General features: G+C 43.1%; 1 protein-coding gene across 2 annotated transcripts in view; it reads right to left on the bottom strand.

Annotated features, from left to right (window-relative positions):
- The window catches only part of SATB2 (SATB homeobox 2), a 345,958-nt gene that overhangs the window by 93,703 nt on the left and 225,205 nt on the right, over positions 1-27,050 (bottom strand). Inside the window, exon 8 of one of the 2 annotated variants that reach the window (XM_029606039.1) lies at positions 9,827-10,039. The exons of the other annotated variant lie outside the window; for it this stretch is intronic. Within the exon in view, the coding sequence (XP_029461899.1) occupies positions 9,827-10,039 (213 nt within the window). The remainder of the gene's footprint in view (positions 1-9,826; positions 10,040-27,050) is intronic. 2 annotated transcript variants of the gene reach the window in all.

The raw sequence follows: 27,050 nt of genomic DNA, 5'->3' as shown, positions 1-27,050 counted from the left end.
TGCCAAACTGCATTAGCTACAGAGGGACACTTCCTGTCCATTATTCTAATCAGGTTAATTGTGATTGGAAATAATTGCTGTTCGGGAACACTGCATTCCTATAGGACAGGCAGGGGCCCTGTCAACCTTTTCTTTCCTTTCCAGTGCGTTTACTGAAATTGCACAAAAGGTAGCCAGGACATACAACAGCAAGCAGTCCCCGGGATTCTGCTAGGGAACAAGTACACAACTGCAAAGCAGAGATGCATTTTTATTTTGTTCTAAAAATGGCATACCTCTGAGGAAGAGCCAATTCACCCAGAAAAAAGGAGTAAATGGGTAGAGGTCTCTAAATAATAAATTATTACTGAATTTAATGCACTCCCTGAAGTCTCTCTCATCCTTTATTAAAGTTATAACGTATGTCATTTGAGTATGTATGGCCTCTCCTCATTATCATCATTATGCTAACCAGACAGCCTCCTAATTTCACCTAGGAAATCAGTGAAAATGAAAAAAAAATGTAATTTCATAAAACCGGCTTCCAAATGCCTGTGATTTAGTGCTTTAATGCTCTTAAACTCAAATTGTTATTTTATGTATTCCGTCGCCTTCCTTTTAATTGAATGATTTCCCCATCAGCTTCTGTGGCAAGCTGAAGGACAATAGCAAGGATGCCGTCAATCACTGCTGGCTAGCCCTACAAGCTTTGTAAGGATTTGATTCACAGGCCTGTAAAATGATGGGCTTTTTTTTCCCTCACCGGCTGGCACTAAAACTTAACATGAGGAACAGAAAACAGGAAGTAAAATGTAAACAGTCTGAATACAACAGGTCTTCTGTATGCCCCAACTGTCTTTATCGGGTCAAAAAGGAACTCTGTTTTACTCAGAGAATTTTGGGCCTGTCTTATTAAGGCTTAGCCTCTCATTTTGTGTCTATGGGGGGAAAAAAAAGCTTAATAAATCAATCAGTTCATTAGCTAAAGCTCAGCAAGTTTTGTTGAGAAGTTTTGGTTTTTTTTGGCCTTCCTATGGAGCATAACAACCATGTAATTTCTTACACAGAAGTGATTTGAAAAGGGTTGGACTGGATGGAATGAAGGCTTCTTTCAATCAAACCATGCAATGATTCTCTCTCCCTCGCTCTCTCTCTCCATCTGGTCACAAGTTAGTGATGAGGTATGCAACAGAATTCAAAGATCCATGGGAATCTGACAGGAGCCATAGTGTGAACACTTCTGCTACTGGCCTAGAGATGTGAAGACCCCAGAAAATTTGGAAAAAAAAACCCATTTATTTCCTCCCCCACCCCTCCAAAGCTAACAGTTGAAAAACTGGAAATTCTTCAGGCCTTCACATCTCTAAATTGGAGTGAGACCACCATTTCATTTCATCAAGCCACCTTAGCTGAGAGACCTGAACCCAGGGCGTAGAGATGAGAGATTCTGTCAAACCGTGAACATTCCCTGTGCCACGATGCAACCTGATGACAGATTTACTGTATTTTTCGCTCCATAAGATGCACCTTTTTTCCCCAAAAGTGGGGGGGAAATGTCTGTGCGTCTTATGGAACGAATATTTAAAAAAAAAAAAAAAAAAATGATAACTACAACCCCCCACCCTCCTGACCCCCCAAGACTTGCCAAAAGTCCCTGGTGGCGGGAACAATCTCCTGCTCTTAGGCCGTCGGCTGCCAGTAATCAAAATGGCGCCGGTGGCCCTTTGCCCCAGGGGCTACCGGTGCCATTGTTCGGCCCCTATCACATGGTAGGAGCAATGGACAGCTGGCGCCATCTTGGCGTGGGCCGTCCATTGCTCCTACCATGTGACAGGGGCCGACCAATGGCACCGGTAGCCCCTGTCACATAGTAAGGGTAAAGGGCCACCGGCGCCATTTTGATTACTGGCAGCCAGTACCCCGCTGGACCACCAGGGACTTTTGGCAAGTCTTGGGGGGATCAGGAGGGTGGGGGGTTGAAGTTAATTAAATTTGAAGGGTTGGGGTGGGGTTTTGTTTGGTTTTTTCCCACAAAAGAGAACGGTAAAAGTTTTCTGATCCGGGGAGTGAACCGAAATGGCCCTCCCCAGACCTGAAAAAGAAACAGGGACAAATAAAATTGTATGCACACCCCTAATTTGCTCCATAAGATGCCCGGGAACAGAGCGGGTTTAGCACACCTTTTTTTTTTTTTAAATTTTCCCCCTCTGAAACCTAGGTGCGTCTTTTGGTCAGGTGAGTCTTATGGAGCAAAAAATACGGTAATTGTTTTTTCTAACTGTGTGCAAATAATATCAGTTTTAGATTTGGTCTAAACTAGTGGAACTTGTAGGAGATCCATTTTTACTTGTTCCTTTCCTTTCCTTCTCCTTATTACTTTACCCTGACCCTCTACTCTCTTGCTCAAGGGGATGCTGTCAAATACCCTCTTGCTTGAGAAGGGAGCAGCTTTCCTGTTTTACTCTTGCCCTCTTCTATCCTGAGTTGGATTTGGGATTCTACCCCTGCAATGCCCTGCTGCACCTCATGGTGGTCTAGTCTATTTTTCCAACCCGGGTTCTCAGGATACTTGTTTCTAATTTTTCATAAGAACATAAGAACATAAGAAATTGCCATGCTGGGTCAGACCAAGGGTCCATCAAGCCCAGCATCCTGTTTCCAACAGAGGCCAAACCAGGCCACAAGAACCTGGCAATTACCCAAACACCTAGAAGTTCCCATGCTACTGATGCAATTAATAGCAGTGACTATTCCCTAAGTAAACTTGATTAATAGCAGTTAATGGACTTCTCTTCCAAGAACTTATCCAAACCTTTTTTGAACCCAGCTACACTAACTGCACTAACCACATCCTCTGGCAACAAATTCCAGAGATTTATTGTGCGTTGAGTGAAAAAGAATTTTCTCCGATTAGTCTTAAATGTGCTACTTGCTAACTTCATGGAATGCCCCCTAGTCCTTCTATTATTCGAAAGTGTAAATAACCGAGTCACATCTACTCGTTCAAGACCTCTCATGATCTTAAAGACCTCTATGATATCCCCCCTCAGCCGTCTCTTCTCCAAGCTGAACAGCCCTAACCTCTTCAGCCTTTCCTCATAGGGGAGCTGTTCCATCCCCTTTATCATTTTGGTTGCCCTTCTCTGTACCTTCTCCATTGCAACTATATCTTTTTTGAGATACGGCGACCAGAATTGTACACAGTATTCAAGGTGTGGTCTCACCATGGAGCGATATAGAGGCATTATGACATTTTCCGTTTTATTAACCATTCCCTTCCTAATAATTCCTAACATTTTATTTGCTTTTTTGACTGCTGCAGCACACTGAGCTGACGATTTCAATATATTATCTACTATGACGCCTAGATCTCTTTCTTGGGTGGTAGCTCCTAATATGGAACCTAACATCGTGTAACTACAGCTAGGGTTATTTTTCCCTATATGCAACACCTTGCACTTGTCCACATTAAATTTCATCTGCCATTTGGATGCCCAATCTTCCAGTCTTGCAAGGTCCTCCTGTAATGTATCACAGTCTGCTTGTGATTTAACTACTCTGAATAATTTTGTATCATCCGCAAATTTGATAACGTCACTCATCGTATTCCTTTCCAGATCATTGATATATATATTGAAAAGCACTGGTCCAAGTACAGATCCCTGAGGCACTCCACTGTTTACCCTTTTCCACTGAGAAAATTGACCATTTAGTCCTACTCTCTGTTTCCTGTCTTTTAACCAGTTTGTAATCCACGAAAGGACATCGCCTCCTATCCCATGACTCCAAACCAGGTTTTCTACTACTGAGCTAGCAAAAGCAGCACAAGCGCCAACGAGAAATCCCAGGCAAGTCGTCTATCACCCACCAAATAAAATTACTCCATGCCTACATAATGCAGGGATACCCATGCACAGGAGCCTAAGACACCCCCCCCCCCCTTTTAATCTTCTCAGTATTACCTCTTCTCGGCAATGGTAAAGAGCTTTAATCTTCTTGCAGAATGACAGATAATTCAAGCCCTGCCTAATCTCAAGAGAAAATTAATTCCACAGTGTAGTGGCTAATATACAAAAGGCCCTTAAACTAATCTGTATAACCCACACCTCTTCGAAGGTAAGAATTTGAAGTAGAGACCCTTGACTCGACCAGAGACTACAAGACACAAAATTACACATCGCAAAGAGGAGCAAAGTAATACCTCCATGGGGGAACATTTTTCAGGCTCAGACCACTTCACCAGTGATCTAATGACCAGCATACTAAAAGGGAAATTCAGAAGAATCCGGGAACATAAAACATTTGAAGTTAAAATGATCATACTTCAAAACTGACCATAAAATTTAGCAGAGACTTGAGTTTTTTAAAACTCACTACCAGAAATAACTCCACAACCTCTAGTACCTTCTTACCAATTTACTACAAATCATCCCTTCCACTTCACATTGCAATATAATCTATGATTCACTTGTATTTTATGGCAGTGCATCTTTTGCTCTGACCTGCTCAGTCCTTTTGGACCTGAAGATGGGAGGTGGGGGGTGGTATTAATCAAAGAAAGCTAGCCAAATAATGTATTAAGTCCAATGAAAAGGTATCATATTTTTTTGTTTGTTCTTCAGTTTCGTGCAATCACATGGACTAACATGACAGCTTCACCACTTGCTAACTCGGGATGAATTAAGGGCTATTCACAGAAATGGGAACAAGTAATTGAAAACCAGGGGAATCCTTTTTTTTAGGTAAAGGGATCAAATTACCACACTGCAGATCCTGCATACATACAAAAATTGATGGAAATCCAGAATTTGAGAAGATGGCACAGACCGGGATGGGTGTTAGAATGCATCACGTTGTGAACGGCACGGGTAAATACAGAAAAGGGCGGCAAAATACCCACCTTAACAGGGTAGAAGCCTTCAATCACCGTCAAGCTGAAGCATTTTACTAGAAATCGTTGACTTTTTAAAATATGTTTGCTTTCTTTAAATATCGGAGAATTGATTATAACTTCCAAAAAACATGACAGTATTTCTACACTGGATAAAAGGAATTTTTTAATTTCATAAACAAAAAAGTCGATCTGAACCTTTATCATGGCACCACCAGGCCTACCAGCAGTGCATGGTCCTCATACCTCATTAAAGCTGTAAAGTGCAAAATGATTTCAGAAAATATCCAAGCACTGAACACACAGGAGGTAATTTTCAAGGAATACCGCAGGGTTTACGCATGTGAAATTGGCACATGTGTGCTTGCATGCTATTTTATAAATCTTGACGGTGTCGCGTGTAAAAATGAACAGGGAAACAGGGATGCGTTTGGGGACGTTTAGGCAGGTACACACACTAGTTGCTATTCTATAAGCAATACTTTCACATACATTACAGAACTTGTACCCTTTTTACACCTGCTAACTGTCTCACACAAATGAAATTGCACTTATAAAAGAAAATTGTCTTTCCAGAATTCAACAATACATAGGGGCAGATTTTTAATATTACGTGTGTGGGGTACATTTGTGCGCCCTACCCGGCGCACACAAATGTACACCCGATTTTATATTATGTGCGCGCTACCGCGCACATGTTATAGAATCCGGGGTCGGCGCACGCAAGGGGGTGCACACTTGTGCACCTTGTGTGCGCCGAGCCCTAGGGGAGGCCCGATGGCTTTCCCCATTCCCTTTTTTTTTGGTCCCCCCACCTTTCCCTCCCTTGCCCTATCTAACCCACCCCGCAGCCCTACCTAAATCCCCCCTACCTTATTTCGTTGAGTTATGCCTGCCTCTGGCAGGCGTAACTTGCGTGCGCTGGCTCGCCATCCCCCTAGCACAGGCCGCTGTGCAGGAGGATTCTGGCCCGCCCCCGGACAGCCCCCAAACTGCCGGCCCGCCCCCAGCACCACCCCGCCCCCGAACCACCGGCCCGCCCCCGGCACGCCTATTTTTAGAAGCCCCGGGACATAAGCACGTCCCGGGGCTTGCGCGCGCCTCTGAACCTATGCAAAATAGGCTTGGCGCGTGCAGGGGTAGGTTTTCAGGGGTTATGTGCGTATCTTACGCACGTACCCCTTTGAAAATCTACTCCATAGAGTACAATGTATTGATGCAAAAAGTTATCCAAATATGTCTCTAGGAAAACAAAATCTACCCAAGGTGTATTATTTGATGCATGAATGGATCTCAAGTAAAATCATCTGGCCTAAGCCAACAGTGCCAGCGGGAGGGAGACTGCATCCTTCCTGGTGGCAAAGACGGAAGACCCTCTGGAATTGTAAGTGGAAATTTCAGAGGGATGGGAGCCCAGGATGAGAGGCCGACCACAGATTTTCATTATATCGAGTGGAGGGAGGAAAGAGGTCGCTGCTCGGGAGGGGGAGAGAATAAAGTATGAGGACTGAGCAGGGAGGGCATTCTGGATTGGGGAAAGGGGAGAGTTTGGGCATTCATTTTCAGTCCAGGCTGAGCAGCCTAAATCTAGAGGGCCAAATTTTGCCCATCTAAAAGTTAGGACATTTTCAGTCAAAAATCTAGGTGCCTAGATGCACCTGAAAATTCTTCCAAATGTAGGTGGCCAAAATTTGGCCTAGATTGGGTGCTCAGTTGGCCTATGAGTGTATAACTAGGAACCCTCATTTTCAATTTTTATATTATTTTTCCTGGGATTTTCAATGTTATAACACACAAAACACACACACACACACAAAAACTGGTGGAAAAATGACAGTTATAACACACAGGGAAAAAATCAGTGAAAGTCATTTTTCCACTGATATTTTTTGCATTATAACATTAAAATTCCCAGGAAAAAAACTAAGAACTGAAAATGAAGGTCCCTAATAATAATCTCAGTGGATAAGAAAACTGAACGAGGACAGCTTTGTATTTTCTGATTCCATGGCAGATGTCTACTCACTCTGAACCCAGAACATGTAATTATATCTCAGATCGGGACGGTTCATGTGCAGTGATAAGCTTTCATCGGCCCAATAAAAGAAAAAAAAATGATATATATGAGCTTTCGAGATCACATTAAGATGTGACCAGAGCACTACGTGACAGGTCTGCCAACTCTCTAAGGGAAAACTACCTTTGACAAATTAACAGTTTCCTTTTAAAAAAATCTCCTACTGTAATGCACAGCTATAGGAAGCTATATCTTTTTTACATCCTACTACATCCTTACCGTTACTAAATAGAACGAATACTAAATATATCAAATCAAAAATGGGTGAATGATTGGCTCCTCTGTTTGTTACATTAAGAACAAAATAAATAAAACATTTTTCTTAAGTGGGCATGCAGCTGCTGCTGAAAAGTGAATACAGCACTGAGAATGGTCTTAATTACCAGAAAAAGCACGACTGCATGGACACAACATGCAGCCACAAAAAAGTACACAAGTCGTACAATAGTTTAGAGAAGTGCTTCCCAAACCTGTCCTGGTGGACCCCAGCCAGTCAGGTTTTCAGAATATCTGCAATGAATATGCATGAGATAAAAGGTACATGCACTGTCTGCACAGCATGCAAATTTTATCTCATTCATATTCATTGCAGATATCCTGAAAAACTGACTGACTGGCTGGGGGTCGTCGTTCCCCCCCCCCCCCCCCCCCAGGACAGGTTTGGAACTTCTGGATCAGAGGGCAATTTTATAACAGCCCGCACAGAGTTAAGTCTGTAAGTAGGACTTCAGCCCCAATTTTCAGAGCAGACTTATGCGCATAAATCCACTTTGAAAATTCCAACCGGGCGGTCATGCGCACACACACAAAGTCACACCTTTTGGGAGCTGGTGTAACTTTGTGTATGGAGATTTACGCGCATACTTAAAAAAACAAAACAAAACTGAAAGAGTGTGTGTAAATCCTTTCTCCACCCCAACTCAACCCTCCGGAAAGCTTCTTCCTACTGTGGGCAAATGTACACGTAAACACAGGTTTCACATGTTCTTCTACCCGCAGAACCCACGTACTGATTCGCAGAGCATAATTTTCATACGTAAGATGAGGTTTTGTGAGCCTAATTTTCTAACCGCGTGCGGAGGGCAAAAGTTTGCGAGTAAAAGTACTTGCAGACTTTTGCCCAAATTTTCAAAGAGGATGTACGCACCTAAATCAGCTTTGAAAATCAGGGCTGTGCTCGGAAACCCTCCTCCAGTGCAGGGGTTAAATGTGCGTTCATACATTTATACACACACTTCTTAAAATCCAAAGTATACGCGTAAACGATTTCCCCATCCCCAGCTGTGCCCTCCGGAATGTCTCTTTTTTTGTGCGCGTAGCAATACGTGCAAGAGTTATGCGCATATTTTTAAGCCTGCAAGCCCCCAGGAGATTTTCAAAAGTCCTTGGACACACGTAAAACCAGGTTCTAGGCGCAGAAATGCTTTTGAAAATCCAGCCCTATGTGCATAAAATACTTTGAAAATCAACCCTTTAAAGTGCATACCGGGATCACAAGCCTACAGGAAAACCACTCCATAAAATAATGGGATTGAATCTTTTGTAAATCAACCTTTTTCTTTAATTTGTAAAGTGACCATGGCTAGAGAAGGAAGCCTTAGGTAGTCTTTGAAAAGTTTTTATACTAAAATTTTCAAAAATGGACATCCCTGGTCTGTGCTTCCTAGGGCCTCCTTTTAAAGGCAGAAAGAGACCCTATTAAACCAAAATGATGCTTTAAGTCATATTAAAGTTACAATGTAGGTGGTACATAATTAACATACGTACATAATGACCAGGTTAGAATAAAGTTGTAAAGGTTACTATGCTACTCACAAGAATTAAGCTATCATTTCCTGTTCCCTTAGCTCACTTTTCCCTGGTATCTCTCATTTTAGCTCCTCCTCTCTACTTCCTTTCTTCTCTTGTTCTTTATTTTTGTCCTGCTTTCTTCCTGGTTTATTTGTCTTAGCTTAGCTTCTCTCCCCCCCTCTTTCTCACTCAATTCTCTGCTCCCCTCTCCATTCCATTTCCATCTCCCTCCCCTAACCATTCTCAACTCTCTTCCCTCTTTCGTTCTCACAATGCTCTTTCCATCCCCCCCTATCTCCTACTAATTCTCAGCTCCCTCTCCAATCCATTCTTGGCCGTTTTCCTTTCCTCTCTGTCCCATGCCCCAACCTTCCTCATGTACTAGCTGGACAGTAGCTAGCGTGTGCAGAGCAGGAGGCAGTGAAAGCACCACAGCCCGACGACTCCACATCGCCTAGGACAGGACGAGTGAATCCTGGTTTTTATTCCACTGCAGGCCTGGAGATATATAGTCCAGGAAATTAGAACTACATCTCCCTGGATGCAATGGGGCAAACCCAGGTATGGCTCAGCCAGCCTAGATAATGTGGAGTCGTACTGTAACCGTAAGCAGCAGGAAGAGAGTCCTCTGTCACACTGCTACTCCCTCCCGCCTTTCCAATTGCACGGCCAGCACAGGACTGGGAATTATCACAGGGAGGCGGCAATGTGGAGAGATGGGAGTTTCCTCTCACGCTGGGCACGTCCGCTGCTTCCCAGTTTGTAAGCAACACCTCTTCTTTAGGGAAGCGTTTAGGAAACGTGTGACCTCCCCTTGTGTGCACTGTCCATCTCTTAAGCCCTCTCCACTCCACCTAACCGTACCCCTTTATGGCATTTGAGCTCAAAAGGTTTCCCTCTCCACCCCCAGCACTTCTCCCCACCATTCCAAATCTAAGAAAGAACATCCCACTACCATGTGACCTATAATACTGAATCTCAGAAAGCAGAGAGAAAGGTTGCTACCGCTTTATCACAGAAGACCCGGATCTCAAATTCAAAAGGGCGCTCGATGTATATTTACAACAATGAAAAGGGCAGGCACCTACCTGGGGGACTCTAGAGGAGCCGGGGCTGCTGGCCGCAGACGACACCATGCTGACATTGGGGTTCATGCTCCTTTCTCTCTCGTCCTGATATATGCGGTCCCGCTCCACCTCAGGCAAATTGAGGAAATTCTGCATTGCCCTCAGGTTTACGAGGAGGGACTGAGAGGCCGTTCGAGGGTCTTCTTCTTTACGGAGGATCTCTGACAGCAATCCCTGGTTCAAAAAATTAAAAAAAAGCCAAGTCATGGTTTTTTTTTAATTTGTTTGGTAGAACCAGCTGGGCTGCAATTGGGTGAAGCTTGAGGTGTGACGTCTACCGAAATTAAGGGAAGGGGGGGGGGACTGTTTGTACTTTACATAATTGCTTTCCAGGCACAGATTTACATAATGAGATCATGGATTTCCGGTAAATGTAATTTATGTTCTTCTCTCTTTTTGATGAATTACAAAACATCCTTTATTTTAATTTCAAAGACTGAAGGTGGCCTTTATCTTTTAAAGTCTATATTGTACCTATAATCGGGTGCTAGCTTTTAAAGAAAAACATCAGTAAGCTGCTCGAGAGGGGCGGTGTGGCGAAGGACTCTGAGCAGAAGGAGACCAGTCAGGAGAGCTCTTGGGAGATCATTCCTTCTTTCGATCTTTCATCTACTGTCAGTCCCCTATGTCATCCCAATCTGAGGCACTGCAGCTTTCACTGGCAGTGATGACAAGACTGTTCTTTTGCTTCCCCCTATTCATAACAGGATGAATTTTTAAAGTCATTTACATGCACTGATACCTGGTTTCCCACACATAAATGGCCATTACGCAATAGCCTGGGGTTCAGTGCGCGTGAAAGGATGCGCATAAACTGATTTTGCGCACACGTTTTACGTGCACTGAGGAGAGGTGCTCTGGGGCATGGAGCTGAGACTTATGCACATACACGCAAACTAACCAGCACAAGCTACGCCCTTGATAAAGCAGGCTGAACTTTGTGCAGGCAAGTGTGTACGTTCAGCAGGCCACTTACCTGGTAATTTTCAAAGCAAACACATACACATAGGTGTACTTTGAAAATGTGATATAAAGGCTGTGTGTAAAAGTCACACATAGACTATACTGCTACCCACAGTTATAAAATTACCCTCAAGATGTCATATAGCCTAAGGTAGGCCCCAAAACTAGGCCCCTCCCAAGCTATGTAACTCAGTGCCTGCTGCATGCCCAATTCTGAAAAGTATGTTCGGATAGTGTTTGGAAGAAAGAGAGATTATGTACATACACACTCAAACGTTTAATGTACACCTGTTCTTTTTTTGCACATACAACACATGGAGGGCCCCAAGCAATGGCAAAACCAGCTTTTACAGTACCTGAAGACATCACAACAGGCTATATTTTCACAAAATTTGAACTAAAACAGCTGAGCATGCAATAAAAAATACAAAGTCAATATGTTTTCAGCTTAAAAAAAAAGGCATCGTTTTTGTTTTTATCAGAAGTTATTTCTTAGGGTCCATTTTCACAGGTTTGGTTGGCATCCAATAAGGTAAAATGGCTGAATCTGTTACGTGGATATTCAGTTGCCTAAAAGGGCACATGGATCTGCACAATATGGACACGCTCAACCGCATTTTAAAAAACATTCTGGGAAGGAGGGAGATGTTTCAGAGATGTGGCTGAAAACTACACACATAATTTTAATTTTCAAAAATATAAGCAATTCGTGAACGTACACTAGGTACTTTTTGTTTGAACATCAGGTTGGTTGATATGGATCTAAAAGTAACTGTGTTCCCTGCCAGCACCTTTCGGAAAAATGTACCCCTTTAAGTGTAATAACATACTCAAAGATGTACATGGCCTCATGCCGCACAGTGCATCCAAAAAATGTCAAAATCCTTTAACATATATCCTGTTGTGTTCTTCCTACATATACTTCATCTGTCACTAATATGCCCTTTGTACATACACACAAGTTTGTGTTATAGTTTTATGATGTTTAATGCTTTATGGATGTATAGCTTGTAATCCACCCTAAACGCTGCTTGCCTGAAAGCTGCTGCAGAATATATGTTTTTAAATAAATAAAAAATACACACATATACTTTTGACAAGTACTGCATATGTGAAAATCAATTCTAGTTTGCATAAGAAAATTTATCTATAAAGGCACATTATAATGACTATTTGCAGAGTGGGAGAGAATAAACCAAAAGGCCTAAATTGTACTATGAAACATGGCCAATTTCTGTTGAGAAAGGCAAAATGTAAATAAATAAATAATAAAACAAAAAAAAATATTTTAAGCATTTAATAATAAATGTACACTGCATATTTTATTTGCTCTGTGAAATTGTACAATCAAAGGCAAGTTAAGTGAAGAAGCAACCAAATCAATTTTAAAGAAAAAGACAAGGCATTAGTAAATCACAAAACTATCAGAGATTAGTTGAGTTAACTTCTCAAGATTTATATATTTCACCTGTTTTCATAAAACTAGAGAAACTAATAATTACCAACAATGAATAGATCTTTTTAAAATGAACAGTTCTATGGCATATTTCCAATATGGTTGATTTGTATTGTTTTATACTCAGTATTCTGACATTTCTGTTTAGCCTCGCTAACAAAACATCCAGCAAGATTTCCTCCTTCACATTGAATTTCTGTGGTGACAATATACATTTTAAACTCGAAGATGCCCATTCAATGCTTACTTGAGTTGAAGGCACCACTAAGTCAAACTGAAACAACTGGCACAGCTCACATTCAAGGTCCTGAGGGAGTGCTGTAAGCAGAAGCTGTGTCTGTTGGTAGATAAGCAGGACATGAATATTGGTTTGCTGGGAAAGTGTGCTTAAATTTCGCAAAGGAATTTGTTTAAAGGTTGAACTATTACTGTATTTATATATTTATGCAGTAGGAAGCAGTCTGAGAGCTTCAATTAATCTTTGTATAATCTGCATGTATATTTGAGTGTTGGGAAAATATTGTAAGCAACAATCTTATATGTAGTTTAAGGTTTCAATTTAATTCTGAATGCATACTTGAGTGCTGGGAAAGTCATTTTTCTAGCTTGCAAAGTCACTTGCTTGCTCTAAGAAAGTGGACAAGTGATCACTGGTGTCTGGATCCCCCCATCTCCTAGTCACATTTGTTTTATTATAGAGATTGCTACCCTTAACAGGAGGAAGATGTTCTAATTAAGAGTCATTTAGGGATTTACAATAATGTTCAACTAATCCTGATTTTAGTAACTGATACTTTTAGTCCTACTGAAGGTAAATGACAAATTAATGATCCTAATACATTCAAATTTCACATAATCACTGAAGGGAGGATATTAAATAAAACTACTGCTATAGCAAATAATTTTAAAAAGGGAGACTACAACAGAATGAGGAAATTAGTCAGAAGGAAACTAAAAGCAGCAGTTGACAAAGTTAAAAATTGCATGAGGCATGGGCATTGTTTAAAAATGCAATTTTGGAAGTCCAGATAAAATGTATTCCATGCATGAAAAATAGGTCGAAGGAAGACCAAATGACTACCACCAGTTAGAGTCAAAAAGCTATCTTTCAAAAATGGAAAGAGACCCTAAAAGAGGTAAATAGGCAAAAGAACAAGTACTGGCAAGTTATATATAAAACTGTAGTGAGACAGGCCAAGAAAGAATTTGAGAAAAAGCTTGCCAGAGATGCAAAGACTAATAATTATTTTTTTCAAGTACATTTGAAGCAAAAAGCCTGTGAGGGTGTCAGCTGGGATCAAAATGACCAAGAGGTAAAAGTGGTGCTCAGGAAGAACAGGAAAATAGCAGAAAAACAATTTTTGTCTCGGCCTTCAAGATATGGAAAATATAATGGATCAAACTGGCAAAAATCAAGCATAGCAAATCACCAGGACTAGATAGTATTCACCCCAGTGTTCTGAAAGAACACAAACATGAAATTGCTGACCTCTTAATAGTAATCTGTAAGCTATCATTTAAAACAACTACAGTTCCTGTAGACTTGAGAGTGACCAAAGTAACACCTACTTTTTAAGAAGGGTTCCTGGGTGATACAGGAAACTGTGACCAGTAAGCCTGACATCAGTGCTGGGCAAAATGGTAGGAGCTATTCTTAAAAACAAAATTACTGGCCATATAGGTAGACATAGCTTTAATGGGGAAGAGTTAACAGGGTTTTAACAAAGGGAAATCTTGCCTTATCAATATATTAGATTATTTTGAAGGTGTAAACAAACATGTAGATAAAGGTTAGCATATTGATATAGTGTATCTGGATTCTCAGAAGACATCTGACGATGTCATTCAGACAAAGTCATTGGATAAGAGACAATGTCTTATTCTAAATGATAACTGGTTACAAAACAGGAAACAGACAGTAGAACCAAATGGTCAGTTTTCCAAATGAGAAAGGTCATTAGTGAGTGCCCAAGGACTTGTACTAGAACCTATGCTGGTTAACATATTCAGAAATGATCTCTCAAAGGGAATGAGTGAGGCAATCAAATTTACATAAGATATGAAATTATCCAATGCTGTTAAAGCAGTAGCAGGATGTGAAGAACTGCAGGAAGATCTTGCAAGACTAAGGGCCTCATTTTCCAATAACAAGAGAGAGAGAGAGAGAGAGAGAGAGAGAGAGGAGAGAGAAGAGAGAGAGAGGAGAGAGAGAGAGAGAGGAGAGAGAGAGAGAGAGAGAGAGAGAGAGAGAGAGAGAGAGACTTACTATAGTGCCTATGCCCTACACAGGTATTTTAATCCCTATGGGAGGGCCACCAACTAACTCGGGGTGGGGATTAGGTATCAGCGTCGGGGGTTGGGGGCCACTTTCGCATTCCACATGAGACCTACGGAAAGAACAGTGGTCTCTAGTGAAGATTTGCTGGCCGTCGGAGTGAGGAAACTCACTCCAAGAGGAGATTTGGGCAACGTTCTCTCCACCTAGCTTGTTGTTGCCCAGGTAGAGTGTCCATCAAGCTAGGTGGAGAGAACGTTGCCCAAATCTCCTCTTGGAGTGAGTTTCCTCACTCCGACGGCCAGCAAATCTTCACTAGAGACCACTGTTCTTTCCGTAGGTCTCATGTGGAATGCGAAAGTGGCCCCCAACCCCCGACGCTGATACCTAATCCCCACCCCGAGTTAGTAGGTGGCCCTCCCATAGGGATTAAAATAGCTGTCTAGGGCATAGGCACTATAGTAAGGCTAAGGCTCTCTCTCTCTCTCTCTCTCTCTCTCTCTCTCTCTCTCTCTCTCTCTCTCTCTCTCTCTCTCTCTCTCTCTCTCTCTCTCTCTCTCTCTCTCTCTCCCCCCCCCCCCCCCGGGAGCCTGAAACGGGCTGTCCGGAACTATTGTGGATGGCGATAATCCTTTTCTGGCCCGTAGCGCAGTCCATAACGCAAATTTGAGGGTTGTAGTTATTAGCCGCGCTAACACTGCGGCTGTTTCGCCGCACACGATAAACAGGTTCCTGCTTTACATATGCTCCGCCCCAACTCCGCCCCCTGAATATCAAATTACTAATTTGCATTCACAAATTGCGTTAACAGCTGTTAACGCGATTTGCGAATTTATCGCACGCGGTAAAGTGCTTGGAAAATGAGGCCCTAAGAGACTTAAGCATCTGAATTGCAGATGAAATTTAATGTGGAAAAATGAAAAGTGATCCATGTAGGGAAAAATAATTCCAAATAAGGTACATAATGCTAGATTCTGTATTAGAAGTCACCATCCAGGAAAAGGATGTTGGAGTCCTTGTGGACAATACTTTGAAATCCTCAGCAAAGTGTGCAGTGGCGGTCAGAAAGCAAATAGTGTATTAGAAATGATCCAAAAAAAAGGAATGGTGTGACTGCACCTTGAATACTGTGTGAAGTTGTGGTCATATCATCTCAAAAAAGAAAGAGGAACTAGAAAGGGTGAAGAGAAAGGTAATAAAAATAGGCTCCCTCTATGATAAGAAGCAATACAGGTTGGGGCTCTTCAGCTTGAAAAAGGAGATTGCTGAGAGGGATCATGTTCAAAGTTTATAAAATCATGAGTGGAGTGGAAGGGTTAATAAAGGATGGTTATTTACATTTTCAAATAATACTAAAAAAGGAGACACTATGAAACTAACAAACAGCAGATTTAAAACAAATCATAATTAGTATTTGTTCACTCACAGGTGGATTTTAAAAGCATTGTTCGTGCAAAAACATCCCTATACACGTGTATGTGGGCTGCACAAGAGGAACGCAAATTTTAAGAAGCTGCAAAGTGCATGCGTGCATCAAGAACAAAGGGGCAGGGCCTGGGCATTCCCAAGAATTACGTGTGCAACTCCAAATTTTAGAAGAGCTGACCATGGCGCGCATCAGCATGTTATCTGCGTAACTTTACTAATAGTTCTGATGAGCAGCAAGTCTGGAGATCTCGAGTTTTAGTGATGTCAGCACAGCAGGAGGGTTCAGTGTCAAGTGGGTAGCTTACAGGATGAAGAGCCAGAGGGGACTTCAAGACTGCTGAGCCACCATATACACTCGGGGGGGGGGGGGGGGGGAGACAATATAATACTATATCTATCTATCACTGTAAGAGGGGCACTTTCAGCTCAGGGTGGGTTTGAATCATAAGAACATTATCCAAACCTTTTTTAAACCCAGTTACACTAACTTCCGTAACCACATCCTCTGGCAATGAATTCCACAGCTTAATTACGCATGGAGTGAAAAAGAATTTTCTCCGATTTTTGTTTCTTTTTTAAATGAGCCACTTGCTAACTTCATGGTGTGCCCCCTAGTCCTATTATCTGAGAAAGTAAATAACTGATTTACATTTACCTGTTCAAGTCCTTCATTCCCTCCCCCATGGCCAGGGGGCAAGGGTCTGTAGCGCAGTAAGGTAACACCGCCTCCCCCCAAATCAAGCCTGAGTTGAAAGTGCCCCTCTTACAGTGCTCTCTCACTTTCTTTCTTGTAAGGGCATGAAAAAACTGGGTTTCCCCATGTGCAAGCATACGCACATAAAAGCCGCTAAAGCTCTGGTGACATATGCATGGGACATTTGCTCGAGGCACCTTTTAAGATCACACACACGCGGAAGAAGTATTTTAAATGATACGTGCATATGTGCGCACACGATATCTCCGCTCATGTGCCAATACACATGTTTATGGGCGACAAGCATTCTTTTTAAATTAGCCAGGCAGTGCATAACCAAGCTATGAAATCTCTTGCTAAGACACATGGTCAAAGTGACTAGCATAGATGAGTTTAAAAGAAATCTGGACAAGTTCCTAAGTCCATATTACTTTATTAGCCAGGTAGACCAGCTAAAGCCATTGCAATCCCTGGGAGTAACAAGAAATAGATCTGCGTTTTGGGATTTGCTGGTTACTTCTGACCTGGACAATCCACCTTTCTAGTAATCTGCTAGAAAATCCATGTTGCTGTATTTGATATTTCTGCTTGACACTTCAACCATGTCTCATAGCACAGACATGCTCTATGGTAAACTATTCGGATTACAGTGTTTTTAGTTACTATGTTGGCAAGTTGCAGAGCAACTGTCAGTTCCTGAACTGATATTCATTCACTGTTGTTGATGTGAAGATCATGATTTGATAATGCCTTGCCTTGACATAATTCCTGCAGTTCCAACAATTGCTCCACCATATTACAAGCTGAGAGCTATCTTGTAAGGCAATCCAATATGGTTTTTTTTTCAGTTTTAACTATTTCATAACTACCATTATTTGCTTGGTTTCTTAGCTTCTTGCATGCATTGCTTGCTTCTGCAACAAGTCAAGCAGCTGACTTCTCTTTCAATACATCAACTGCTAGTGTGCCCAACAGTGATCACATTTAAGAAATGAACCTGTTTTAAAAAAAGGCCTTCCAACATCTTCAAGCTCATTCATGATGCTGTCTTCCTCTCCTTTGCATCCATCTTCTTCCTATATTTCATTCCATCCTTTTTTCTCCTCCCCACCACCACATACTTGTGCCTTTCTCTCTCCCCCCCTCCATCCCACTGGCAGGAGCAGAGAATACATCTTACCTGCCACCTCCTTTGCCACTTTCAATCTGAAATCTGAACAATGGAGGGCCCTATAGTCTTACAGGATACATCAGCACCACAAGTTCAGATTTCATATTGAAGTTAGTCGAAGGTGAAGGGGGGGGGAAGATGCAGGTAAGAAGGAGTGCTCACCTTTTACCCATGGGAGAGAAGGGGAGGCAGTTGAGCAGTGCTCACCTCCTACCAGGAAGGGTTAGGGGGCAAGATTATGCCAGTAGGAAGGGGAGGAAGACAGAAGAGGCTGCTGCTACCGTGCAACCATAGCACAGCAAGAAGGACTGGGCCTTGGGCGGACAGCACATTGGTTGCTTTAACAAGTGCTGTGGTAACTCTTTTAACAAGCACTGTGACTTTCTTGCCATTTTTCTGGAAGCTGCTGATGCAAAGCACAAATCCTCAGGCAGTTGCCTCAATTCGATCGACTATCTAGGGACAGCCTTATATATTTGATCCATTGTCTACGAAGGCTAGCTAAGAAGTGCACCATGGGGGAGGCACTCTACACTGCACATCATGGGGTCCTCTCCTCCTTTCCTCCTCCATTAGGCTATTTATCTTTATAATTTGTTACAGTGCATTATGCAGTAATGAGGAAGCCAGTCTCCAGTTCAGTTCCTGGCATTGATGGTTCACAGACTTTGAGAGGGCAGAGTACAGAAACCTGCCCCACACAAATCCAAAATGTATATTCTCCTAAATATTGGTTTCATGTTCTTATTCTGATTATGAAGCCCCACAGAGTGTACTACATCATTTTTGTAGTCAAACTCAATGAACCAGTAACCTGAATTGCTTTTTTTGACTCTGTTCCGGTTCAGGCTCAACGAAGACTTTCAAATAATGATTCAAGTTGTGTCCCAGTTTATGAAAAAATAAATGTTCAAACTAGAATTGGCTCAAGCTCAGGTTTGGTTGGACTCCCTGGAGCAAAGTCACAAATGTCTGTAATGTCTCTACATACAGTCATTAGAGATTCCATTATTCTCATTGGAAAAAGATCCCTTAACAAGCATGAAAGACAAACATCTAATGCACATGGGGTAGATTTTCAAAGGGTTACGTGCGTAACCTCCGAAAACCTGCCCCTGTGCGTGCCAAGCCTATTTTACATAGGCTCGGTGGCGCGTGCAAGCCCCGGGACACGGGTATGTCCTGGGGCTTCGAAAAAGGGGTGGTCAGGGGGCATGGCCAGGGGCGTGGCGGTGGTTCGGGGGCGGTCTGGGGCGTGGCGGCGGTTCGGGGGACGGTCCGGGGGCATGGCTGGGGGTGGCAGTGGTCCGGGGGCCGGGTCGAGTGCTCCGGCACAGCGGCCTGTGCCGGGGCATGGCGCACTGGCAGCTGGCCGGCGCGTGCAAGTTATGCCTGCCTCAGGCAGGCATAACGTTTGAAGCAAAGGTAGGGTGGGGATTCAGTTAGGGATGGGTTAGATAAGGGAAGGGAGGGGAAGTGGGGGGGGGGGGGCAGAAAAAAAGTGCCCTCCAAGGCCGCTCCGATTTCGGAGCGGCCTTGGAGGGAACGGGGAAAGCCATCGGGGTTCCCCTCGGGCTCGGCGCACGCAAGGTGCACATGTGTGCACTTTGCGTGCGCCGAGCCTGGATTTTATAACATGTGCGCGGCAGCACGCGCATGTTATAAAATTGGGCATAGATTTTAAGATCTGGCCTACAGTGACCAATTCTTTTAGCACACGCAAGCCACAGAAAAAGAGAGAGAGATCAGTGAGGATTCCTGCCTTAAAATAATTTGTCTAAAATAACCTATATAGGTGATATGCACTAAAGTCCATGCTATAAATGTTTTAGTGTGCATGATAAAACAAACAATCAAACTGTGAAATTTGTTGCCAGAGGATGTGGTCAAGGCAACTAGCATAGCTGGGTTTAAAAAGGGTTTGGACAATCTCATGGAAGAAAAGTCCATAAATAATTATTAACCAGGTGATTCAGGGAGACCCAACCTTTGACAGAGGAAGTGAGCAGCAAAAAGCTGAATCTGCTTTTAGGGACTGCCCACTTTCAGAGACAAGATGAAGGGCTCGAGGGACCTTTGGTCTGATCCAACATGGCACTTCTTAAGTTCTTAATGGGAAATGCACTAAAGATGTTCATGCACCCACTAAAATGCTGCTGTTATAGCAAGCATGCAAAAATAGCATGAACGCTAACCAAAGAAGCTAAACAGTGTAGTGGGCACACTAACTACATCTAAAAATCTCCCATTCTAACAAGCCAAGCCGAAAGGGAAGTTAGCAAGGGGGATTTCACCCGACCCCCACTTCCACCTCCACAAAGTAGAAGGGGACGCCGAAAACTGGGTTTGCTTCCCAGCTCAAGTCTACTCTCCACCTTGGTCAGGATTGAGGATGCTGTGGAGGCAGAGTCCACAGTCCACTGGAGAGGGAGAGGGAGGAATCATAGTCAATGCACAATGGTGGCATCTAGTGGCTGGATTTAGGTCCCATGGCTGCAGGTCTCTAGAGAGTCCTGGTGCATGTATCTCAGCCAGGAACTGTCACTTCAATGACTGGACTAAGTGAGTTAGGAGGGATTTGATTTAGGGGAAAAAAATCCCTGGGTGGTTGCCAATGAAGAGTCATGGCACTAGATCCTAACCCTGGTTCAAACTACAGCTGGAAGCCCAAAGGAGCAGGAAGAAGCTACCAGATATAAAAAGGGTCTCTATGCCCCAATCTTCCACCCATCCCCTTCCCAACCCCAAAGTCAAGGCCCACGGTGATCCAACTTTCACCCCAACACCAAAGTCAAAGCTTCCCATGGCCCAGTTCCTCCCCTACCCCTGAGCAAAACCTCTTGATAACTTGATGTTGCAGGGGTGGGACATATCTGATGCTTGGAGAATGTCCAAGGCACCACGGTCCTTGATATGGGTGTTGGTGGCGTGGGAGAGAACAATAGAGCAATGCAACCCTTTTATCTTTGAGTTGTCATGTGAGGTGGGGTGGATGATGTCATCAGGGTATGAAAACCCCTTGGTGGGAGACAGGGAAGGCAGTGGAGGGGTGATTGGGAATTAAGGTCCCCTTGACCTTGATGATGGTGATTTGTGGTGGGTTGTGTATTGGGGGAGATCCCAAAGGCAGTTACTCCTCTCACTGTTAAATAGATTGCTAGTCCTGAGACAAGCAAATATTTAATACTCACCCCAAGGTGAGGTAGGTGTTTACTCCCTGTGCTATTTCATCCACATTCACTCACTACAGTTTAGAGCATTTGCTAAAGATTAATTCACATCTGATGCTCTCTCATTTGCATGCAGGTATGAGTTAATTAGCATGTAACCACTAATAATTGGGAACCCCTATTTTAGTATGCTTGCTAAGGACTCAGAGATCCATATTCAAAATCTTGCTGTGCTTATGCAGATAAGTGATCTGCTGGATATCCAGGTAATATTGTGCGGACAAAGTTCTCTGGTTAACGGGTCTGTTATTTGTGCAGATCGACTTGGGTGCATAAATTTAGCCAGATACTGCTCAATATGGTGTTTTCCTGCTAAAAACGTTAGCCCACCCTCGTCATACCTCCAGCCCATCTCCCTTTGGTCCAGGTAAAATTCCCCACACCAAGTTTTTGTACAGATAAAGTTACTTGGGCAAAGGGAGAGACATATTTAAAGCCAATTTTACCTGCATACATTTTTTTATATGACCTCATGCCAACACGCTATGTAGTTTGTGCATGCTAAGCTTCAGTACATAGGCCTCATAGGATGCAATTCCACCTAATGGAAAATTAAAGACAAATAGGGGAAAAATATGAGCTGAGCCAAAATAGGGAATACCAAAAAAAACAACAGTTTGATATCTAGTCCATAATGGGATGAATTTTAAAAGAGTTATTTGCATTAAAAGATCCATATACGTGAGTATGGTCAGAGCAACTCATATTTTAAAACGGCTCAATTATGTGTATATGCGTGTGCATGAGCAGCCCAATGTGCGAAAAAAAGGGGCAGAGGCAGGGTGTGTCAGGGGCGTTCTGGGGCGGGGTCAACATTTACGCGCTTCAATCCAGTGGCTGCAGTGCGCGGTGGGCTGTTAGCTGCACTTATTTATTTCTGCTCTTGATGAGGTACAAGTGTGTAGAAATATCTTTTTAAGCCTAAAATGACTGGGTGAGGGGTCTGGGTCAACTGGGGGGAGTTCAGGCTGAAGTGTCAGTGGAGTATGAATGACCTAGAGATAGACTGGGCAAGCTGGTGGACTAATTAGTAAAACTGGGAATGTACTTTACACGAGAATGTTTTAAAATCCGCTTACCTGCCTGCATTAAAGCCGACAAAGTCTTAAGGAAGATACACAAACTACATTTGCTTGTGTAACCATTTAAAATTAGGAGCACTCCTACATGCAATGGGCTTATTTTTAATCTAGTGCGCGCAATTACACACACGATTTAAAATTCCTGTGTACACACGTTTGTGCGCTCATACACGCATATACAGGCATCTGCACGCTCGTTTTAAAGTTACCGTCCCTGAGAGCAATTTTCAAAGGGATTTTCGTGGGTAAACTTGTGTTTACCCATGGAAAAAAAAACTCCTTTGAATATTGTCCAGCCCCATCCACATACACACATCTATGAAAGGACAAGGGGTAGCAGTGGTAGGGGTAGAGTTAGGGTGGGCCCTGCACAGTACTAGGAGGATTCAATTTAAAATCCCCGTGCATTCTTTGCTCTGTTTTGCATCTGCAAAGTACGTGGAGTAAAAAACTGCTGCAGCACCGGCCCACTGTGGGGTTTTCAAAGGGTGACGCGGAGGAGGGGTTCCCTTTCAAAACCAGCCCGCAAGCTGAATTTTTTTACAAGCACGGCAGGAAAATTGCCCTCACTGTGTATTACAAAAGAATCAGGTAGATTACTATCTTGAGCATTCTGAACTTGTTCAAATGTCCAATGTTGTATTTATAAAATGAAGAGATGCTAATCTATTTAGCCTTTTTATCACCTGCAGCCAATTAAACTTTCAATATGCAAAACATTTTCCTCCCAGAAAAACAAATGATCATGATTCCATTTAATTGTAATTTAATGAGGCATAATTTATATTTTAAAGTGATATTCAGCAGGTGTGTGATGTTGAAACTGGCCGAGTCAGACATCCTCCAGTGCTTCTGCTTCTGAGAGAACCCAGAGGGAGTGGGAAGCTGGTTTCATTTTTAGCAAATTATGTATATACTGGGCTTATAAAATAATAATAAAAAAATAGGCCGTGCAGGGTGCCTTGCAGGAGTGTAGAGCTTCACACATGCACACCTGCATATTGCTAGGATAAGCTATAAATGCACCTCCCCCCAACTGCTGATTTGAAGCTTACACATGTTTAAAGTACTCTGCAGAAGTTAACTGAATCGGAAGGCTTTCCGCAGACCTGCCGACTATCTCTAAGCTATCAGAGACAATTGGAGCCAGTGTTGATTTTTGTTTTGGTTTTTAACTCCCCATTTATGTGCTTTCTGAAATGAGCAGTTTTGTATTTTGTAGCAATGAGAGCAAGATTCCAAACTCGAGATCACTCACATGTGGCATTTCAAAAGCCAGGACTGGCTCAGAGTTATTCTGGCGGCTTGGAGTTACTCAGCAGGCCTGTTTTGTTGCCATAGGTACCAAACTGAAATAAACAGAGCACTTCCAAATAAAATCTTACTTTATGGTACCATTCACAAGCTCACAGTTGCTTGATTTCATTGGCAAAATAATTTATTCTAGGAAGTATACCATGTATAATTATAAAAGCCATACAAACTTCACATCAACAGGCACTGCACTCAAAATGTTGCCATGTGGCAACAGTTGTAAATAATATGCCAAAAGGTCTTAAAAGTACAACTGTGGGTTAGCAGAGCAAACTTTCTAGACTGGAAACATGTATCATATGGACTCCAGCCTTATTATTAAAGACTTCAACTTTATTAAAGCATAAATCAGCATATAAGTACACTGCTTACCTCCAGCAGTGTACTCACACCAGTACCTTATAAAGAGTGGATTCAGGATCTGCCTTCTCCTGGAGATGCAGCGCCTCCTGATCCCAGCTGGGCTCCACCTCTTATCCTGCCCAGCAGAATTCTGCCCACAGAGCTCTCTCCCTCTATGGGTTTTAAGGTGGACCAGGCTTCTAGCTTAGTACTGCACATGAGCATGCCATGAAAGTGGCATGCTCAGTCTGAGAGATGAAGGGAAGACAGCTGGAGCTAGTGTGGCTGCCTCCTGCTGACCAAATGGTGCTGAAGGTACGCCTTGGGGGAAGCAACCCTTCAGCCCACAGGATGGTAAGCATCTCCTGAGCCATCCAGGCATTCAGTCTTGAGATGGGAGGTGAAAGGGGGAAAAAGAAAACAACCCACAGACTTGTACTAATGATTTCTTTCTTAAATTCTATTAAGGGTTTTAAGCACCTTCCACAATGCAATCCTGTAAATGAGGCGGTATGTACACAGACCCTGCATCAGTAAATCTGAATATTCAGCCTTCTGTCAGACCTGAGGTATCCCACAAGACATTTTATAATTATCTAGCTCAATCAAAAACCTACAGTAGTGAATGCAATTATTACATACAAAATATAGAGACGGGACTTGATCAAAAGCTTTTATCAGCTGGAATGATTTAAAACATAGATTTCCTGTTTTGTTTTGAATAAGGATTTCAAATGACATGCATAAAGTAGAATTGTATTTTAATTGGGAATCACACCAGTTCTTCAGGATAGGAGGTAATTTTGTTTTGCCTCTGGCCTTGTATAGTAAAATAATTCCATGATCCTTTTATGGGATCATATGAGAGAAGGAGCTGTCCTTAGCTGGCTGCCGCCTGCCTCTTTCTGGCTGGGGGCATCAAAGAAGGCTCCATGAACACAGTCAACTGGAGCTCCAGCAGTAGACATCAGTGCGAGAGAGCGAGAGAGTGAGAGAGAATAAGGGTATGAGAGAAAGTGTGTGAAATTTGAGGTAAATTTTAAAAGCGTTGCTTGTGCAAAAATGCCCTCGTACACCTGTATGTGGGCCACATGCGAGCACTGTGGATTTTACACACTGTGGATTTACACACACACATATATATACCCATGTGCGCGCCAAAAATAAGGGGATGGAAAAGGGGTGGGGCATGGGCGGGGCCAACTCTTATGTGTGTAATTCCATATTTTAAAACCAGAGGCCGCAGCACGTGGCAGCTTGTTATCCACGTAACTTTACTGCTGCTCCTGATGAGGAGCAAGTCTGGAGATCTCGCATTTTAGAGCTCACAGGACAGGCTGAGGAGTCCGGGTCAACTGGGGGGCCCGAAAGACCTCAATAGTGACTGGGCAAACTAGTGGACTAAATGGAAAAGCTGGGAAGGTCCCTCGTGCGAGTCTGTTTTAAAATCCACTTACATATGTGCGTTAAAGCCAACAAAGTCCTATGGGAGTCATGTGGAGTAGTATCGCTTGCGTAACCCCTTAAAATAGAAGCATACTTATGCGCAGTTGGCATATTTTAAATCACAACACTCGCAAGTGCGCACAAGATTTAAAATTCCAACATAAATCCGCTTATGCGGCGAGACGCGTGTGTATGGACACAAGCACACTTGTTTTAAAATGAGCTATATTATGCAAGCTTAAATCCATTCCATTTTTTTATATGTTCAATTACTACAGTGTACAAATGTATTAGGACGTGGGACAATTCATTCAAGAGCTGGCATCACTACACTTTGTCCTTTTACCAGCGGTTATCAGAGCTTGAAAGACTCACTTTGAGCTGTACATTCCTGTTTGTTAATTTGTTCATCAGAGGGACATTTTATACTATCATTGTATAGTTGCTTTTCCGTTAAATTCAGAAATGCACGTGAGTAAATCTCCACAGGACAGAGAAAAATATCCCTCAAACTGGCTCAGATATCTTTTTTGTAGTATGAGAAAAAATTCACATTGGGTTGAAATTGTCCAGTGAGTCAGTCCATTTATATGTCTCAGAAATCTCACAGAACTGAGACCCATGTGTTCCTGTTTAAAGGTAGCTCTTCGCATCATCATCATTAGGATATTGTTGATGCTATATATATTGTACTGAGGACACATATAAAGATCTGCATTATAGTCAAAAGTCAAAGTGACCTGGTTGAAAAAAATACATGGCCTGCTTTCATGCAGTTTTAAAGTTATCTAGAGCAGCGGTTCTCAACCGGTGTGTCGCAGGACACGAGTGTGTCGCGAAGCACCGGCAGGTGTGTTGCGCACCCGCTGCTCTTCCCCCTCCCCTTTCACCTCAGCGAGATGAACACTGCTGCCGGTCCTGCCCGGGCTATCAGCACATTCAAGTCCCGAGGGGAACGGCAGCAGTGTTTTGTGGAAGCCGGCAACAGGTGCGTGACCTTTTCTTCTTCCCGCCCCTGCGGCCCGGAAGAGGAAGTGATGTTTACTGGGCACACGGGAAGAAGAACAAGCCATGCCTGCTACTGCTGCAGAAGGAGCATGGCGCCGCTGCCCCCCCCCCCCCCCTCCCCCGGATCCAACCTCTTCTTCTGTCGCCAGCGCGACACCAGCAAGAAAATATAAAATTAATAATCAAACTGCAAAAAAAAAGGCTGGGGTGGGGAGAAAAGCATAACATTGCATTCTCAGCTGATTGCTCTGTGCCGCGATCGATCGCAGCACAAGCAAACAGCTGAGTGCTGCCTTCTTAGCGCTGGGAGGCTGGGGAGGTCACTCCTGCTGGTTTCCAGCCTGTCAGAACACTGCTTTTAATAGCAGCATACCGGCTACCTTGGTCTGTAGCTGCTATGTGTGCTGTGGGTGGGGATGAGTGAGACAGAGAGTGAGTCAGCATGTGTGTAAGTGTATGAGAGAATGTGTGTGTAAGTAAGAGAAATGTGTGAGAGCAAGAGACTGCTCAGGAAAGTCACTGGTATGTGTGAGAGAAAAAGATTGGTCAGGCAGGTGACTGGTATGTGTGAGAGAGAGATTGGTCAGGCAAGTGACTGGTGTGTGTGTGAGAGATAGTGATTGGTCAGGCAGGTTTCTGGTGTGTGTGTGTGTGTGTGAGAGAGAGAGAGAAAGAGAGATTGGTCAGGCAGGTGACTGGTGTGTGTGTGCGTGTGTGTGTGTGAGTGAGATATACTAGCCATGGGCCCTAAGGAAGAAGAGTGTGAGCACAGAGCT

This window comes from Rhinatrema bivittatum, chromosome 6 (assembly GCF_901001135.1).
Source record: "Rhinatrema bivittatum chromosome 6, aRhiBiv1.1, whole genome shotgun sequence".
Lineage (NCBI taxonomy): Eukaryota > Metazoa > Chordata > Amphibia > Gymnophiona > Rhinatrematidae > Rhinatrema > Rhinatrema bivittatum.
The sequence above is the reverse complement of the archived record's forward strand: the minus strand, read 5'-3'. Positions and strand labels throughout refer to the sequence as shown.